General features: G+C 36.7%; 1 protein-coding gene across 4 annotated transcripts in view; it reads right to left on the bottom strand.

Moving 5' to 3' along the window:
* NLK (nemo like kinase) overlaps window positions 1-18,793 on the bottom strand; it is a 156,285-nt gene that overhangs the window by 50,483 nt on the left and 87,009 nt on the right. For all 4 annotated transcript variants that reach the window (XR_010024606.1, XR_010024607.1, XM_063110630.1 and 1 more), the window contains exon 3: window positions 11,055-11,110. Coding sequence is in view for 2 of the 4 variants with exons in the window: in XM_063110630.1 (XP_062966700.1) it covers window positions 11,055-11,110 (56 nt within the window). In the remaining 2 variants the exon portion in view is untranslated. The remainder of the gene's footprint in view (window positions 1-11,054; window positions 11,111-18,793) is intronic.

Raw genomic sequence — 18,793 nt, 5'->3', positions numbered from 1 at the left:
CAGCATTTAGAGAGTCAATAAGAAATGGGGGAATTTACAAACTATTATAAAGAAATGCTTACCATTCATAAGGTTTTGTGCAAATATGAGGGTACTTCAAAAAGTTCGTGGAAAGATCTTTATCACCTTTTAATTCTATTTTTTCAAGAACTTTTTGAAGTACCCTCATATGTCATAATAAAGGACTGCTAAATAAGCATTTTAATAATAGAGAACTAACCATTCTGGACAGATCACATTGTGCATATGTGTGAAAAGTTGTGATACTGTCTTATGTAGAAAACTATCAGGTTCAAAAACTTTCATCATCTAGAGTTCAGAACTACAGGAGGCTGGCTTGCCTGCTCAACTGAACTGAAGTCTGAGAACACATTTAATGTTCCATGTGCTACTGATACTGTATGAAAAACTTAATATTATATTATAAAAACTGTTAATGCTATGTTAAAAAGCCTTTGGATAACAAAATAAGGGTATTTAACTGGTTTAGCTGGGTTGCAAAAAGAAAATGGAGAACGTACTGTATCAAATTATTTCCTATGGAATGAATATGGACAGAAAGTTTTGAAAGCCCAATTTTAATCCCTAAACACTCAGTTGACTGATTTCCAATAATGGAAATTTGGTCATTCTTTTTTCATTTCATATTGGACAGAAACCAAAATTAAGCCAGATTATAAAAAAGAAATTTTACACTATTAAATGTTTAGCAAGTAAGCCCCATACTGGTCAGCAGTTAATAAAATATTAACGTTTTATTAATACTACAATCTTTTATAAAAAACTACAATTTGTACTTTATAAAAACTACAATCTTTTTTTTTTTTTTTTTAAAGAGTCTTCATCTTTATGTGATACATGTTGGAATAAATAGGAGAGTCAGGTGACTTCTCCAAAGGACACAGAAAATTCTTGGTTTAAAAAACTGTAGTACCCAGATATCCAAGTCTGGCCCCTCAAGCTATGAATTCTCTTATAAGACAAGTACAAGAATGTAAGTTAAAACATGCTTAAACCCACTTTAAGCATTAATTCTGAAATTATGCCATACTAGATTCAAGGAAGAAAATCTCACAACCATAAATATGTGAGACTTAATAAAATCTCTTTCCTCACATTTTTTTCTTTCAAAATCAGGTCCACAGGGGAAGGAAATTTCAACCTAGATTTCAGATTTGAAACTGCCTGATCTGAAATAAAAGTGAGGGCAATAAACAGTATGAATGATGACAATCTGGTTTATGGATATTGTTGACTTCAAACAATGTTTTCCACATGAAAGAAAAACAGCAATGTGCCACAGAGAGAACTGCATTCTCTTGTAACAAATGGTTGGCTCTAAATCTCATCATCTTTGCAAGAAAAAGCATGGGCGCCTTTGCAACTAGAAAGAAATCGGTGTGTGTTTCAATTAGAATCACTGACCTTTTCTGAAGCATGCCTGTACTTCTCTATAGAAATCAATGGAATAAAAGGTCAAGTTGTTAAAACGTTTGAATATAACAATCTTTTTCCCAGGCAAAGGCAAATTCCTTTTCTTTTTAAAGTAACTAATTTGTTGTATAGACTGTCACCTCAATTGTAATTTAAAACTGACTTTAAAAATTAATTCTACCACAAGTAAAAAAGAAAAAAGCTGAAAAGCTGTCATTCTACATACTCCATTATAGCTCAGAAGGTTCTGTTAGATGAGTCCTTGTCACTAATGCGATAAGCATATATGTAATAAAACAAGAACATCTAGAAAAAATGATGTTATTTCAAACCTCAGCTCTCTTCTTCATGAAGTGCCCTGGAGAAGGTGAAGGCAAAGGCAAGCTCCATGTCTGTCAAATGTAGATGGTACAGCCTAGTGATTACTAATCTTCCACCACCATAACCCTCCAAAGCAAATGCACATACACACAAACCCAGAGATTAGGAGCCAAGAAATAGAATCCAAAATAACTGGAATAGTCACTTTTTCCGAATATAAAAAAAAGATATTTGAAAGAGAATTTACCTAGATTAGAAACATTTTACTTCTCTGATTTTTTTCATTCATAGAGAAAGGGCAAATTCTTCAATTACCTCTTAATCCATTCACAGGGTAAAGGATGCACATATCAGTCACATAAACTCCATCATGCTTCTTACTACCAATACAATGAACATTAACACTTTCTTCAAAAGATAATGAGCCCTCAAATCAGACCTACCAACACTTCCCTAACAGGTCTGAAAAACATACTTCTATGTCCAATTTGGTTCCAAATATCCTTCCGTCCAATAGAATTTCAGAGCCTTTACTCCACTCTGATCCACTGTAAAACTGCATGAATGATGTCATCAAAACTTGAGAGCAAGGGCTATCCATGGTATAAACAACCACAACAGCATTCTGAAGGGAGGGCAAGTCTCTCAACATACCAATGTACAGATGCTTCCTTACCCACCCAGTGCTGTCCATCACCAGTGTAGCTCATTTCTGGTTGGAGATTTTAAAAGAAAAAGTTATTAAAAGGAACAGTTCTAAAGGGCGGAGAAGATTCAAAATATACAGAGAGCAAAAATCTACAAGAAGGGAAAATCTAGAAGAGGTGTAATAGAGAAATCTGTTCCTGAGTACTTTGTATGGCAGTTGAGAAGAGATTAAAGAAAATGGTGGTTCATTTAGAAGGATCTGCGTCCTCTGTGTAGGTACATGTTCCAACATGGGGCCTTATTCATTTGTTCACAGCACCCACTTTCTCCCATTTACAGAACAAATATTCCATCATGCACTTAGATGTGCCATCTACTAGCACTGCTTCACATTGCTATTTAATTAGAACAGCTGTGCAAAAAGGGTTACATGAGCCCATAAATAGGAATCAATTTTGTGGAAAAACAAGACTGGAAATACTGAAGATATACTAATCCTATTAATATGTAACGGCTCTTGTACGGATTGACACAGGAAGTACTACTAAAAATGTTTTAGTCAAAAAAATTACAAGTTGCAGAAAAGTCTTCCGAGCTCTTTTTTAGGAGGGGGAGAGAGAGGAGGGCAGGGCAGTTTACCCGTAAGAAAATCTGGTTAATATCTCTATTGTAAAACTGATCATTCTGGTATTATAATTATTTGAAAACTATCATCCCTGTTGAACCATGAGCTCCTTAAGGGTAATGGCGATGGCTGTTATATTTTATAATATCTGCTAGTACATCTATTTTTGCTAAGGGTAAAGGTTGAAAAGTTAGGGCATAAAACCAACGAGTGTCATGAAAAACTGCCTGGGATGCTGCCAAGCACCATTCTGTTCTCCTTTCACAATAGTCTGTGCACAACAGTCACTGCCTCTCAGCCCCAAGAGTCAGGTCTTTTTTATGGTGTTCCTGTCTTAATTGTGGTAAAATACACAACATAAAATTTACCATTTCAATCATTTTAAGTGTACAATTCAGCAGTATTAAATACATTCAAAATGTTGTGCAACCAACACCACTATCCATTTCCAGAACTTTTTCATTATCCCAAATAGAAACTCCTTGTTAAGTTTTTAAAGTACACTTTTATTTTTCTGTGGCAGCCAGCTGGTGCAGGGATCTGAATCCTTGACCTTGGTGTTAGAACACTGTGCTCTAACCAACTGAGCTAATCAGCCAGCCCTAAAGTACGCTTCTGTTAATTTCTCCTCACAAAAATCTTTCATTGAACCTCCAATGCCTATTGAATACAGGCCAATTTCTAAGTTCAACATTTCAGACCCTCCATGACTTGGCCCCAACTAGCTTTAATTTCTCATTATTTGTGCATGCTAAATTCTAGCCAACTGGATGATTTACCATTTTCTAAAGATGCTCCTGATACTTAGTGCTTCCATCTGGAATATCCATCCTCTTCAATGCTACTTGTCCAAGTCTCTCTCATCCTTCAATGCTCATATGAAATGTTTTTTCCTCCACACAGTCTCCTTAACATTTTTTCTGCCTAAAGTAACCTCCCCTTCTTTTAAAGTCTCACACCACCTGTCCATATTCTTATGGTAGGTACATTTTACCATATATGATAGTTATTTCTTTACATTTTACCTCTTCCCCCATAGACTATATTCTCCTTAAGGGAAAGCATTAAGAAGCAGCAGAGCACAGTGGGTTAAGGGCACTTCTGACCCAATGGACTAGACAACATAGGTTCAAATCACAACTCTATCATTTTTAAGTGATCTTGGACAAATGATTAACCTCTCTAAGCTATAGTTTCTTCATCTGTAAAATGGAGATATGAGTAATTTGCTTAATCAGGACAGTGCCTGACATTCAATTTTTAAAAAATTAAATAAGTGAACAATTCATCTTGTGTTCAGCACAGAGATTAGTACAATGTCATATACATACATAGTGGTCCTAAATGTTTGGCTGAATAAACAAGCTGACTAGATACTGACGAAGTGGTGGGAAAGTCAAGAATTTAGGTGTTCCTGGATTGTTCTGCCAGTTTCCCCTTGGTTTTGCCTTTCTTTGCACTTCTGTCCTAGGTAATGAGCCAGAATTGCTGGTAGCGGATAAGTGAATGTTTTGTTTTTGTTTTAAATCAAATGCTTTTCAAGTAATCCAGCTTGGAAACTAAAACGGTAAAAAGTGAAAATCAGAACCCCAGCGCTTTCAGGAAATCTTGGTTCTTTTCTGTCTTCATATTTTCCAACCTCTACTGTAAGTCATTATTTATGCAATTGTATCCTACACTAGATTATAAACCTGGAGGGCAGAGACCATCTTATTCGTTCATTTAACAGATATTTACTTTGCACCTACTCTATGTCAGGAACTGTTATAAGTGCTGATAATACAAAAGTGAGCAAGAGACAAAAATTCCTGTTTCTGAGAACACAGTTTATGTTTATGTTTATGGAATAAACAAATAGGAAATTCTTACACTGTGGGACTCTTCAAAGCTCCCAGGATGTAGATTTCCAGTCCTTGCTGGCACTCTTGTTGCAGAAAGAGTACACTTACATACGCATGTATGTATTTCATTTTGTTTGTTCTTACCTCTTCACTGACTCCTAAGGTTCCTGAGGGTTAAAAGCTGTTGTATAGTACCAGAGAATCTAACTAGCTGATATGGAATTGTAGGTTTCCTCACTGTCTTTTTGACAAAAGATTCCTGTTTAAACATAGCCTGCACAAGCCAAACCTATCATCCAAACAGGGACACTTCTGAGAGTGAAAGGAGAAACTTACTAATAATCATACCAGGACATCGGGTAAAATCCAGAGCTGTCCCGACAAACCGGGACACATTGTCACCCAATTAGATTTCTCATTTCCACTTGGTTTAGGGTATAATTGCTTCTAGCACGAAGACTTATACCACCCATATTCTTCTCCATAAAATGCTAAAATTATATTTCAAGTTAAAAATAGGTGTCCCCAAAGTAAACCAAATTTTTATTTCCAATACAATAGGCATCCAGTGCTATATATGGGAAGGAGCCTGTTTATATGCATTGTGTACAGTCCAGAATCCTGACTGAAGCATAATAAATAATACCATTTCCCAATCAATTAGAACTGGTTTCTCTTGGGTTAAATTTCAGCAGGCTCAGAGTAATTAAGTGCCAAATTGTTTTCATATAGATTTCCAAACAGAAACTCAAAATACAAAATGAAAAATGTAATCCTTTAAAAGTTAAAATGTCAGCTCAGAAAAAATACAAAGTCTTTAAAATTGTTCAAGAAATACTTCCTAGGCTGATATATTAGATTAACAACTATGAAAACCAAAAGCTAGAAGATAAGAGATCATGGTAGAATTTATTGCTCCTTCCATACCTGACTTGTACTACATGTGTTGTACTCTGTAGGCAGATTTGTAAATAGTTATAATCTAGACATTGTCTTTTTTTTTTTTCGTTGCTTGAAGGGCTTATTTAAGGATGCACGGTTTCAAAACCCAAGTTACATTATTTTTTTTATGGTTTAAATATGAAACTATTCTTTTTATTACATGATAATACAAAAACATTACAAACAACCATTATTGTATGCTGACTTAACACTGGTTATTGAAGGAAAAAATTCTATAGATAATGTATGAACTATGAAATAAACTCTTAGTGTTCCTGTGACAAAAGAAACAAGTTTGATTCTGACTTGCTAAAAATGTGAACTGGACAGCCAGACAGGTTGAGTTCTTAATACATCTATGCAAAGAATAAATGAAAGATTTTTTTTTTGAATTGCAGTTAAGACCAGAGGGCAAAAGCAAAAGCTGAAAGCTTGACAGGAAAGAGTTTCAAACTATTATGGTTATGATGTACTCCATAATTAAATATTTATTACTCAAGTCATTAATTATCTTGATATTGTTTATCTGTGAAAAGTTGTCACAAATTTGGTAGGATACTTGGAATTATATTTTCTGTCAAAAGAAAAGGCATGCATTGGAAATTAATGAAACTAAAATCCACTTTTTTCACCAAAAAGTAATTTAGATTTGACTGTTTTACAATACAAATTCTACTGACCAAAGCATGGAAGTTAATTTGAAGATACAGCACCACTTGATTTTGAATAAACATTTTAAAAAATAAATATTCTAAATTTGCTTAAGTTGCTTTAAACATTTTATCTTACATTGCTGTCAGCATGCATATAACCGATTGGTGTCCTGTCTATGAGTGCTATTAAAACTAAACATAGAAATTTTCCTGGGAGTAGCATTGCCACCAACCCAAGCTAACTATGTAAATTAACAAACCAAAAGCAAAATACATTTGATACTAAAGACTCTAAATATTTAGACACTATATATATATATTATATACAGAGGTTTTGTTCAAAGTTTGAATATAGGGCGTTTATACAAACTTGCTATTTCACAAATAACTTTTTGTGTCCAAGCAACATCTTTGATGGGCACTGATATAATTTTACAGTTTCAGTCTTTTTTGGGAAATACATATGATTAACTCTTATTACATATTTGATTACATCAAAATGCTCATAGAATTCAGATTTTTAAAAATTATATTAACTATTCAATTAGGTTTTAAGACATCTTCTGCTTAAAATGTCTATTAAAACTTGAATATGCAAATAACATCCCAATTTTTCTAAACTTAGAAAAAAGTATAATGATGTGGTACTATATATATGGTGATGGATTACTAAAGATTATTTCTTTTCCCTCACAACTTAATATAAGCTTTTTTCTGACTTTATATACTGACCCCTTCAGCTAAATATTAAAAACATCCATTAGGTTCATAGCAATATACTCAGAACTTGCCTAAAACGATAGAGCCTCAACAGACCTCAAAAAACAGTTTCTTAAAAGCACAATTCCAAGATCACTTATTTAAAGCTCAAAATATTACCCAATCTAAAATCTGCAAAGACACAACAATTCTTCAAATAAAAAAACAACCATTGTCTAAAACCATGTGTAATGTGTGTACCATGTTTTTGAGATACTAGAGGGAGCTGCTGACAAAGACAAATATACATTATATTAAATACATATGGTAGCTTGAGACCCTATTAATCTTTAATATTTTTATATCTTAAGTAATAAGTTTTCTTATTTTTCAGAGGGAGAAACTGAGGAATGAGAAAACTGAGAAAAAAATATTTTTTTTGCTTTGGCCAAACAAATTTATTTGTGTTAAAAACAAAGGACACACAATACCTCCCATTTAGGATATTAAAAGGCAAATCTGAAAAGGCAAAGCATATATGTAACTAAGGCATTCTTACATTTTCATTTAACAGTGTTCTATAACACAAGTTTTTAGTATCCTGTACTCCAATCCAAGCTAAATCATTCCTTCCTAAAGTCTTCATAATCCCGTGGCAGCTCTAATTCCTTCTTATGTTAAGAGGATTCAGTTTTTTCCAAGTGACACCACTACTAGAAAACACTTACCTTTTTTCTGTGTATTATTTTATATATACCTAAAAACTGTAAGAAAGAAAACATAAGAATATTGAGGTTTAGGTTTGAAAGATTCTTCCAAGTGTAGTCAGCTAATTACTATGAGAGTAATGGGTCAATTTTTTAACCTAAAGCTAAAAAATTAAGTGATACGCTGATATGAAATAATAAGCAAAACATTTATGCCAATGGTGTACCAGAGGGTTCCATGAATATTTTATTACAAAGGCTCTTTGCTGGAACATTCATGAACAATTTTGGGGAGGGGAATTTCATAGAAACACTCTGATAACTGATGAAAATAGGCTGAAATCTGCTACCAACAGCTACTAAACCACTCTGCCACTCACGGTTTTAAACCGTGACTATGCTAACTTTTCCTCTGTTTTGTAAGTATTTGAAATAATGATGAATCAAGGCTCTCCCAGCTCAATTAAATTATGGTCAATAATAGTAAGTGATAGAGAACTCCTACTTTATAGAAGCACACATAGAGTTTCTGAGGGAATGACAAACCCACATATACACAAAATGAATGCTTGACATTAACAATTTGTGCTTGAAATATAAGACAGAAAATGGATATAATGAATTGGCTAAGTGTTCAGTGAAGAGAATCTAAGTATATCTGGCATTTATTTAATATACCCATATTCACCAATTATTTTATATGAAAACATTTTTTCCCCACAGATGGGCTATGTGCAGTGAAGGATTAACTCAGCAGACCTGAGCTGCCCAAATCCTGCATATTCCAAAAGTGTTCAGGACTGGCCTCTGACTGGTTCCTGGGAAATAACCTTTGAGCCACTGAATATCCACCTGATAACAGTGTGTTAGTATACCAGGGGCTTTGGCCATGACAGGCAGTTTATACTAATAATATGATTTTTAAGTGAATACCTGTTTTTGTTTGCCTGGGTCCTTAGGCTATGCTATATTAGTTTGACCTCTGGGGGGAAAACAGGGAAAAGAGAGCTGAAGACTAAGTAGCTGTCAGTCAGTCACATGGGTGTTCCATGACTATGTGACTGACTTACCAAAAAAACCCTGAACACCAAGGCTCAGGTGAGCTTCCCTGGTTGGCAACACTTGCCCATGTTGTCATACATCATTGCTGGGAGAATTAGGGCTGTCTGTGCAACTCCGCTGGAAAAGGACAACTGGAACGTCATGCCAGGCCCTACTGAGTCATTTTCCTTTGTTGATTTTAAATTGTATCTTTTTGCTGTAATAAACTGTAACCATGAAAATAACAGCTTTTCTGAGTCCTGTGAGTCCTTCTAGTGAATCCTCAAACCTGAGGGTCATCTTGGAGAACACCCAACACAAACTATAATACAGTGAAATTCATATTTAATAAAGGGAATTTCTTTTAATTTCAAGGCTTGGTTTCAGCAACTTCATTTCCACAGAGACAGAAATAGTACTATACACTAAGAGAACTGCCTTCTAGTACATGGATTTCCTTCCCACCAACTAAAAGGATAAAGATGGTAGCTCCTGGCCAGGTAGAGAAAGGTACTTTTGCTGAATGAAACAAGTGCTGCCCCACTCCCACTAGCTCCCTCCTTTTCTTCAACGAGAACACAATCTTCAGGAATTCCATGAAATGGAATCATTAATGCTTTCTCCTCAGTTGCTACTACTGATCTAATAGTTGGGGAGAAAAGAACTTTCTCAATTCTTCTGTCCTTTGGTTAATTTAGTACTTTTTAAAAAGGGTATGTCAGAACCATCTAGCCCAGCCCAAGGTCTCAGCTATACAAAGACACTTATCAGCCAGGAGCTGGTCAAGAGACAGTCCTTTCTTTGGAATGTACAGAGTTGGAGCACTGTAAGTCCACTGAGTTAACCCTACTGCAAAAAAGGATTAATTCCATTAAGCATTTGTAGATTAAAATATCACCAAGAATTATAGCATTCAAAAGCTTTGGTTTAACAGGTCAGAACTTTTGGTTTAGCAGTGTCAATCAGTGACAATTCTATTACCTTATGAGGTTTCCCAACTCCCTAGCCAGCAAGGTTGTTCTCTTTCTCTTTGGGAAGCTCTTGATTGTACCCAGCTTCTAAGAAAATTATCAAAGATAATTGTCTAGTATGTGATTATCTACCACCTGTATAAGAATGAGTTTTGAAAAGCTTAGAGTCTAAATAAACTGCACTATCATAAGCTCACCAAATTCAATGATTTAGGATTCCCTTTCATTTAAAGCTTTACCAAGTTAAATGCAGAACGGAAACTGGTGACACTTTGCCTAAGAATGTCAGATGGGCTAACCTATCTTTCAATTTTTCTCATGAACAGTCCCAGGAGGAGCTACTACCAGGCATTATTTTACAGTTCATTATTATTCACAATACCTAACATACTATTTTTAAACCTTAACAGTAGTAATAGAAGAATGTTAAAGCCTCTATCCCGAGAGAATCATACAAGTAGGAGTTGAAAGCAAGACTATATAGTTAATACTGCCTGGATTTGAACCTCAATTCCAACACTTTCTAGCTCTGTAATCTTACCTTTTGTGCCTCGGTTTCCTTTCTATAAAAGGGGAATAATCACAGTACCTTCCCTAGAGGGTTGTTATACGGCTTAAATAAACTCATATGTGTAAAGAACCTAAAATTGTGCCTGGCATCTGATAAAAACTGTGTAAGTAATGGTTACTACCACTGCCATCACCACTATCACCACCATTCTTCCAAGGAACACAAAACATATAACTTACATTAGCTCTTTAATTTTCATCTTACCCCAAGTGTTGTAAGAAAGGGTGGTCTTATCCTGTTAACTGACAGGCAATTGCAGTATAGTGTCAAGAACACTTTACTGGGTTCTGCTACAACACAGCTGCCCTTACTGGTTTCATCTGCAAAATAGGGATGGTAATAAACTATCTCATAAGGCTGTGTGTAGATTATATAACTGTTCAGATGTCCTGTACTGTGGCATTATAACATAGGATATGTCAATACTACTAATGTCTGCCAGACACTTGGGATTTCAAAATTACCTGGTTCTAGGTAGTCAACCACTTCTGCAATGATAAGATTTAATAGACTTCAAGGCCAGAACCCCAAAAGGTACTAGAAGAACAAATTAATTTAAAAAAAAATTATTCCCTTCTTTCACATCCCCTGGTTAGGATACATTTCTTCAAAATAGTCAATGTGTGGAGGTTGGAGTATGTCAAGGGCAGAGAGTACCTGAGAAAAGGAAAAAAAAAAAGTCAAATTTAGAGACTAAAAAGGAAACAGAATTTGACATAAATGCAAGTAAATACTGTTAACTCTTTAATGATTTAAGCCTTAGTTACAATTGTCCACTGAAATTAACTAAACTTATCAGTTAGGAAACATAGTCTTAAACATTAAGATGAGTTTGTAAGCTTACTCTCTAAAAGAAAATTCTACCTAGACCAAAATGAGAGAGGCAAGAAAATGTTGGAAAGAAATGTCATATTTTCAACAATCAGTGTTGCTCTAAGAGCACGAGGAGTCATATCTACCATTCATTCCTTTATTCTTCTGTTCAATAAATATTTACTCTATGCATTCTACCTGGCAGGTACTGTGGTAAGCTCTCAGGTTATACTGACAAGCAAAACAGATATCATCCCTGCTCTCAGGGCTAGGGGGAGGCATGCATTAAACAAATAAACAAATAGTTACACAAATACATAATTACAACATCTATTATTATGAAGAGAAATGTAAACAAGAGTGAGGAGAAAAAGCTGTTCTAAAGTTAACACTACCCTAAGATTTGAAGGTGGGATAGGAGTTAATCAACCAGTTAGGTGGGCAAAGTAAAGACACTGAGGCAGCTTCTAGAAAGAGTGCTTGTTAAACATAGTGGGTAGGAGGAAAATAGACCAGTGTAAAGTAGAAGAGGAAGACAGGAAACAAAATACACAAAATCTCTTTACATCACGCTAGGCATCCTGGATTTTATTCCAAGTACAAGAAAAGTCACTAAGTGGTGAAAACAGACTTTAAGACTTCAAGTCCTTTATAAAAGTAGCATCCTACCAATGTAACTTCTGCCATCAAAACATGACAATAGGCCTACTTCCCCTACCAGCTGTTTAGCTACTCTTTTAAGTATCGTTTATAGTGTCACACCTAAGAATACGAACCTATCTTGCTAATGGGAAATACCAACCTCAAAGGATATGGAAGAAACTATTTACCAGAAAATAAACTGTGGTACAAGTTCAAATTTTACGATCTGTAGCTAATTTTTTTAAGAAAAAAAATTTTTATTATGGAGAAGTTGAAACATATAAAAGGGGGAAGTATAATATAAAAAAATACCCATGTAATCAGTACCGGGCTTTACTTATCTACACACGGCCACTCTTGTTTCATCTATACCCTCCACTGTCCCTATATAATTTTGAAGCATATAGCAGACTTATTTTAGGAAGTATCTCTAACAGAAAAAGCTTTAAAAACTATAATTACAAATCTAAAAACTTAGTGTTTTAAAAATATTATCAAATATCCAGTATTCAAATTCTCAATTTTCTTATTTTAAAAAAATGTTTGTTAGTCTAAATCAGCAGCCAAATAAGATTTACATATTATGACTGACTTATGTCTATTTTTTTTTTTTTTAATTTTATTTTGTCGATATACATTGTAGCTGATTAATGCTCAACATCACCAAAACCTCCCTCCCTTCTCCCTCCCCCCCTCCCCCCCAACAATGTCCTTTCTGTTTGCTTGTTGTATCAACTTCGAATAATTGTGGTTGTTATATCTTCTTCCCCCCCCCCCGGTTTGTGTGTGTATGTGTGTATGTGTGTGTGTGAATTTATATATTAATTTTTAGCTCCCACCAATAAGTGAGAACATGTGGTATTTCTCTTTCTGTGCCTGACTTGTTTCACTTAATATAATTCTCTCGAGGTCCATCCATGTTGTTGCAAATGGCAGTATTTCATTCGTTTTTATAGCTGAGTAGTATTCCATTGTGTAGATGTACCACATTTTCCGTATCCACTCATCTGATGATGGGCATTTGGGCTGGTTCCAACTCTTGGCTATTGTAAAGAGTGCTGCGATGAACATTGGGGAACAGGTATACCTTCGACTTGATGATTTCCATTCCTCTGGGTATATTCCCAACAGTGGGATGGCTGGGTCGTATGGTAGATCTATTTGCAATTGTTTAAGGAACCTCCATACCATTTTCCATAGAGGCTGCACCATTTTGCAGTCCCACCAACAATGTATGAGAGTTCCTTTTTCTCCGCAGCCTCGCCAGCATTTATCGTTCAGAGTCTTTTGGATTTTAGCCATCCTAACTGGGGTTAGATGGTATCTCAATGTGGTTTTGATTTGCATTTCCCGGATGCTGAGTGATGTTGAGCATTTTTTCATATGTCTGTTGGCCATTTGGATATCTTCTTTAGAGAAATGCCTACTTAGCTCTTTTGCCCATTTTTTAATTGGGTTGCTTGTTTTCTTCTTGTAAAGTTGTTTGAGTTCCTTATATATTCTGGATATTAATCCTTTGTCAGATGAATATTTTGCAAATATTTTCTCCCACTCTGTGGGTTGTCTTTTAACTCTTTTAATTGTTTCTTTTGCTGTGCAGAAGCTTTTTAGTTTGATATAATCCCATTTGTTTATTTTTCCTTTGGTTGCCCGTGCTTTTGGGGTCGTATTCATGAAGTCTGTGCCCAGTCCTATTTCCTGAAGTGTTTCCCCTATGTTTTCTTTAAGAAGTTTTATTGTCTCAGGGTGTATATTTAAATCCTTAATCCATTTTGAGTTGATTTTAGTATACGGTGAGAGGTATGGATCTAGTTTCATTCTCCTGCATATCGATATCCAGTTATCCCAGCACCACTTGCTGAAGAGGCAGTCCCTTCCCCAGTGAATAGGCTTGGTGCCTTTGTCAAAGATCAGATGGCAGTAAGTGTGAGGGTTGATTTCTGGATTCTCTATTCTATTCCATTGGTCAGTGTGTCTGTTTTTATGCCAGTACCATACTGTTTTGGTTATTATAGCTTTGTAGTATAGCTTAAAGTCAGGTAGTGTTATGCCTCCAGCTTTATTTTTTTTGCTGAGCATTGCTTTGGCTATTCGTGGTCTTTTATTGTTCCATATAAATGTCTGAATAGTTTTTTCCATTTCTGAGAAAAATGTCTTTGGAATTTTGATGGGGATTGCATTGAATTTGTATATCACTTTGGGTAGTATGGACATTTTCACTATGTTGATTCTTCCAATCCAAGAGCATGGAATATCTTTCCATCTTCTTGTATCCTCTCTAATTTCTCTCAGCAGTGGTTTGTAGTTCTCATTATAGAGATTTTTCACCTCCTTGGTTAACTCAATTCCTAAGTATTTTATTTTTTTGGTGGCTATTGTAAATGGGCAGGCTTTCTTGATTTCTCCTTCTGCATGTTCACTATTGGAGAAAAGAAATGCTACTGATTTTTGTGTGTTGATTTTGTATCCTGCTACTGTGCTGAAATCATTTATCAATTCCAACAGTTTTTTTGTAGAGGTTTTAGGCTGTTCGATATATAGGATCATGTCATCTGCAAACAGGGACAGTTTGACTTCATCTTTTCCAATCTGGATGCCCTTTATTTCCTTCTCTTCTCTGATTGCTCTGGCTAGTACTTCCAACACTATGTTGAATAGGAGTGGTGAGAGTGGGCATCCTTGTCTAGTGCCTGTTCTTAAAGGAAAAGCTTTCAGCTTTTCCCCATTCAGGATGATATTGGCAGTGGGTTTGGCATATATGGCTTTAATTATGTTGAGATACTTTCCCTCTATACCTAACTTATAGAGGGTCTTTGTCATGAATGAGTGCTGAACTTTATCAAATGCTTTTTCAGCATCTATAGAGATGATCATATGGTCCTTGTGTTTGAGTTTATTAATATGGTGTATCACATTTATTGATTTGCGTATGTTGAACCAACCTTGCATCCCTGGGATGAATCCCACTTGATCGTGATGAATAATTTTTCGTATGTGTTGCTGTATTCTGTTTGCTAGTATTTTAGTGAGGATTTTTGCATCTATATTCATCAAGGATATCGGCCTGTAGTTTTCTTTTTTGGTTATATCTTTACCTGGTTTTGGTATCAGGATGATGTTTGCTTCATAGAATGAGTTTGGGAGATTTGCGTCCGTTTCAATCTTTTGGAATAGTTTGTAAAGAATCGGTGTCAATTCCTCTTTGAATGTTTGGTAAAATTCTGCTGTGAATCCATCTGGTCCTGGGCTTTTCTTTGTTGGGAGCCTTCTGATAACAGCTTCAATCTCCTTTATTGTTATTGGTCTGTTCAAATTTTCTACGTCTTCACGGTTCAGTTTTGGGAGCTTGTGTGTGTCCAGAAATTTATCCATTTCCTCCAGATTTTCAAATTTGTTGGCGTATAGTTGTTTATAGTAGTCTCGAATGATTCCTTGTATTTCAGATGAATCAGTTGTAATATCGCCTTTTTCATTTCTAATTTTTGTTATTTGAGTCTTCTCTCTTCTTTTTTTTGTTAGCCATGCTAATGGTTTGTCAATTTTATTTATCTTTTCAAAAAACCAACTTTTTGATTCGTTGATCTTTTGAATTGTTTTTTGGTTTTCAATTTCATTCAGTTCTGCTCTGATCTTAATGATTTCTTTCCGTCTGCTAACTTTAGGATTGGATTGTTCTTGTTTTTCTAGTTCTTTAAGGTGAAGTGTTAGGTTGTTCACTTGCCATCTTTCCATTCTTCTGAAGTGAGCATTTAATGCAATAAATTTTCCCCTCAATACTGCTTTTGCAGTATCCCACAGGTTTTGGTATGATGTATCATTGTTTTCATTAGTTTCAATAAACTTTTTGATTTCCTGCTTGATTTCTTCTTGGACCCATATGTCATTAAGTAGAATGCTGTTTAATTTCCATGTGTTTGTATAGTTTCCAGAGTTTTGTTTGTTATTAATTTGTAGTTTTAATCCATTGTGGTCTGAGAAGATACATGGGATAATTCCAATTTTTTTGAATTTATTGAGACTTGATTTGTGACCTAATATGTGATCTATCTTGGAGAATGATCCATGTGCTGATGAGAAGAATCAATATTCTGAGGTTGTTGGGTGGAATGTTCTGTAGATATCTGCCAATTCCAATTGGTCTAGAGTCTTGTTTAGATCTTGTGTTTCTCTACTGATTCTTTGCCTAGATGATCTGTCTAATATTGACAGTGGAGTGTTCAGGTCCCCTGCTATTATGGTATTAGTGTCTATTTCCTTCTTTAGGTCTAATAGAGTTTGTTTTATAAATCTGGCTGCTCCAACATTGGGTGCGTACATATTTATGATTGTTATGTCTTCTTGATGGATCAGTCCTTTTATCATTAAGTAGTGTCCCTCATTGTCTCTTTTTATGGTTTTTAGTTTAAAGTCTATTTTGTCAGATATAAGAATAGCCACTCCAGCTCGTTTTTCTTTTCTGTTTGCATGGTAAATCTTTTTCCATCCTTTCACTCTTAGTCTGTGTGAATCTTTATGGGTGAGGTGGGTCTCTTGTAGGCAGCATATAGTTGGGTCCTGCTTTTTGATCCAGTCAGCCAGTCTGTGTCTTTTAATTGGGGAATTTAAGCCTTTAACATTAAGAGTTGTTATTGAAAGGTGTTGATTTATTCTTAGCATTTTATTGGTTGTTTGGTTGTCTTAGGTGTCTTTTGTTCCTTGCTTTCTGATTTACTGTTTGGTTTCTTTGTTTGTTGGTTCCTTAGGTTGTAGATAGTGTTTTTGTTAGCTTGTTTTCTCTTCATGAATGCCATTTTTATTGTACTAGCGGGTTTAGATTTTTCTTAGGTTTTTATGGCAGTGGTAGTTATTTTTCAGGAACCAAACCCAGTACTCCCTTGAGGATTTCTTGTAAGGGTGGTCTTGTGGTAGTGAACTCCCGCAGTTTTTGTTTGTCTGAGAAATATACTATTTGCCCCTCATTTCGGAAGGATAGCCTTGCAGGGTAGAGTATTCTTGGCTGGCAATCTTTGTCTTTTAGTATTTTGAAAATATCATCCCATTCCTTTCTAGCTTTTAGGGTTTGTGATGAAAAGTCTGATGTTAACCTGATTGGGGCTCCCTTATAGGTGATTTGACTCTTCTCTCTTGCAGCTTTTAAGATTCTCTCTTTGTCTCTGAGTTTTGCCAATTTGACTATGACATGTTTTGGAGAAGGCCTTTTTGGGTTGAATACGTTTGGAGATCGTTGAGCTTCCTGGATCTGAAGATCTGTGATTTTTCCTATACCTGGGAAGTTTTCTGCCACTATTTTGTTGAATATGTTTTCAATGGAATCTCCATTTTCCTCCCCTTCTGGAATACCCATGACTCGGATATTTGAGCGCTTGAGGTTGTCTGATATCTCTCTCAGATTTTCTTCCATGTCCTTGATTCTTTTTTCTTTCTTTTTGTCTGCTTGTGTTATTTCAAACAGCCCATCTTCAAGTTCAGAGGTTCTCTCTTCAACTTCGACAAGCCTGCTGGTTAAACTCTCCGTTGTGTTTTTTATTTCGCTGAATAACTTCTTCAGTTCAGCAAGTTCTGCTACATTTTTTTTCAGGACATTGATTTCCTTGTATATTTCCTCTTTCAGATCCTGTATACTTTTCCTCATTTCATCATGATGTCTAGCTGAGTTTTCTTGTATCTCATTCAGTTTCCTTAGAATTATCACTCGAAATTCCTTGTCAGTTATTTCAAGGGCTTCTTGTTCTATAGGATCTAGAGTATGAGATTTATTAACTTTTGGTGGTGTACTTTCTTGATTTTTTGTATTTCTGGTGTCTTTTTTTTGGTGTTTATTCATTGTGGCAGGGGGTTTCACAGTCCACCGGTTTAAGACTAATGACTAACTAGGATGTTGCTGTGGTTGCCAATTTGGTATGGCTCCCGCCGTGACTGCTCAGTTGGCCTCTAGTGTCTTGTGTGTGTGGTTGCCTCGGGTCTTGGGCTTCTCCGGGGATCCACCTTTCTGGTCAGCTTGTACTCTGCTGGGCTGGTGGATCACGTACCACAGGGTGTGTGATCTCTGTTGAGCTTTCACTTTCTGTACAGGACTTCTCCCCGTTCCGTGTGCTCTGGCCCAGGCTGTTAGATCGTGCAGTGGCGACCCCACCGGGTGTATGGTTTCTGTCGAGTCTCCGCCTCCCTGGCCGCACGTCTCCCCCCTCTGTGCACACTGTGCTGGGTTGGGGCGTGTCTTCTGCACCCCTTGTCTATCAGCTGGGCCTTCAAGACCCTGCTCAGCACCGCCTCGCCCAGGAAGTCTACCAGGTTTCTGCTAGGCACAGACGACCGGTCTCTCTGGGTGCCTTTGTAGCACTGTGTAGATCTTTCTCGGGTCTTGTTCACCTTTGTATCCCCCCGGTATAAACCGAGTCTAGTGCCCGCCTGCAGCCTGCTTTCCGGCAGGTTCAAGCGGACCTGGGAACTCTCCTACCACACTATTCCCAACCAGAAATTCGTTAGGCTTTTTTCCAAACTGGTGGTCACAGAGATGGTATCTGCCTCCCAGTAACAGGAAGTTTACCGGGGCCGGAGTCCAGGGTGTGGTGGAGTGACAGTCGGCCCGCCCGTACTTCCTAGCCCTCCCAAAACTGGTCGGGACGCCCCACACCCCCAGCCCTGCCAGAGAACCGTGGAGGGAGTGGGAGAGGAGGTCGGCCCGCAGGGTCCGGAAAGCCCCGCGCCAGGCCAAGCAAATGGGCTCAGTGATGGCCGAGCAGGGCGGAGCTGCCCGCACCTGGGAAAATGGAGGCAGCACCGGGGCAGTGAGTGGCCTGGTGGTGCAGGCGGGGAGCCGCGTGGGCATCCACCCCCCGAACAGAGCTGTGCCAGGGATCACTCACAGTGCTGTGCCAGGTCGGG

This window comes from Cynocephalus volans, chromosome 10 (genome assembly GCF_027409185.1).
Source record: "Cynocephalus volans isolate mCynVol1 chromosome 10, mCynVol1.pri, whole genome shotgun sequence".
Taxonomy (NCBI): Eukaryota; Metazoa; Chordata; class Mammalia; order Dermoptera; family Cynocephalidae; genus Cynocephalus; species Cynocephalus volans.
Note: the sequence above shows the minus strand (reverse complement) of the source record. Positions and strands in the feature narration are given on the sequence as shown.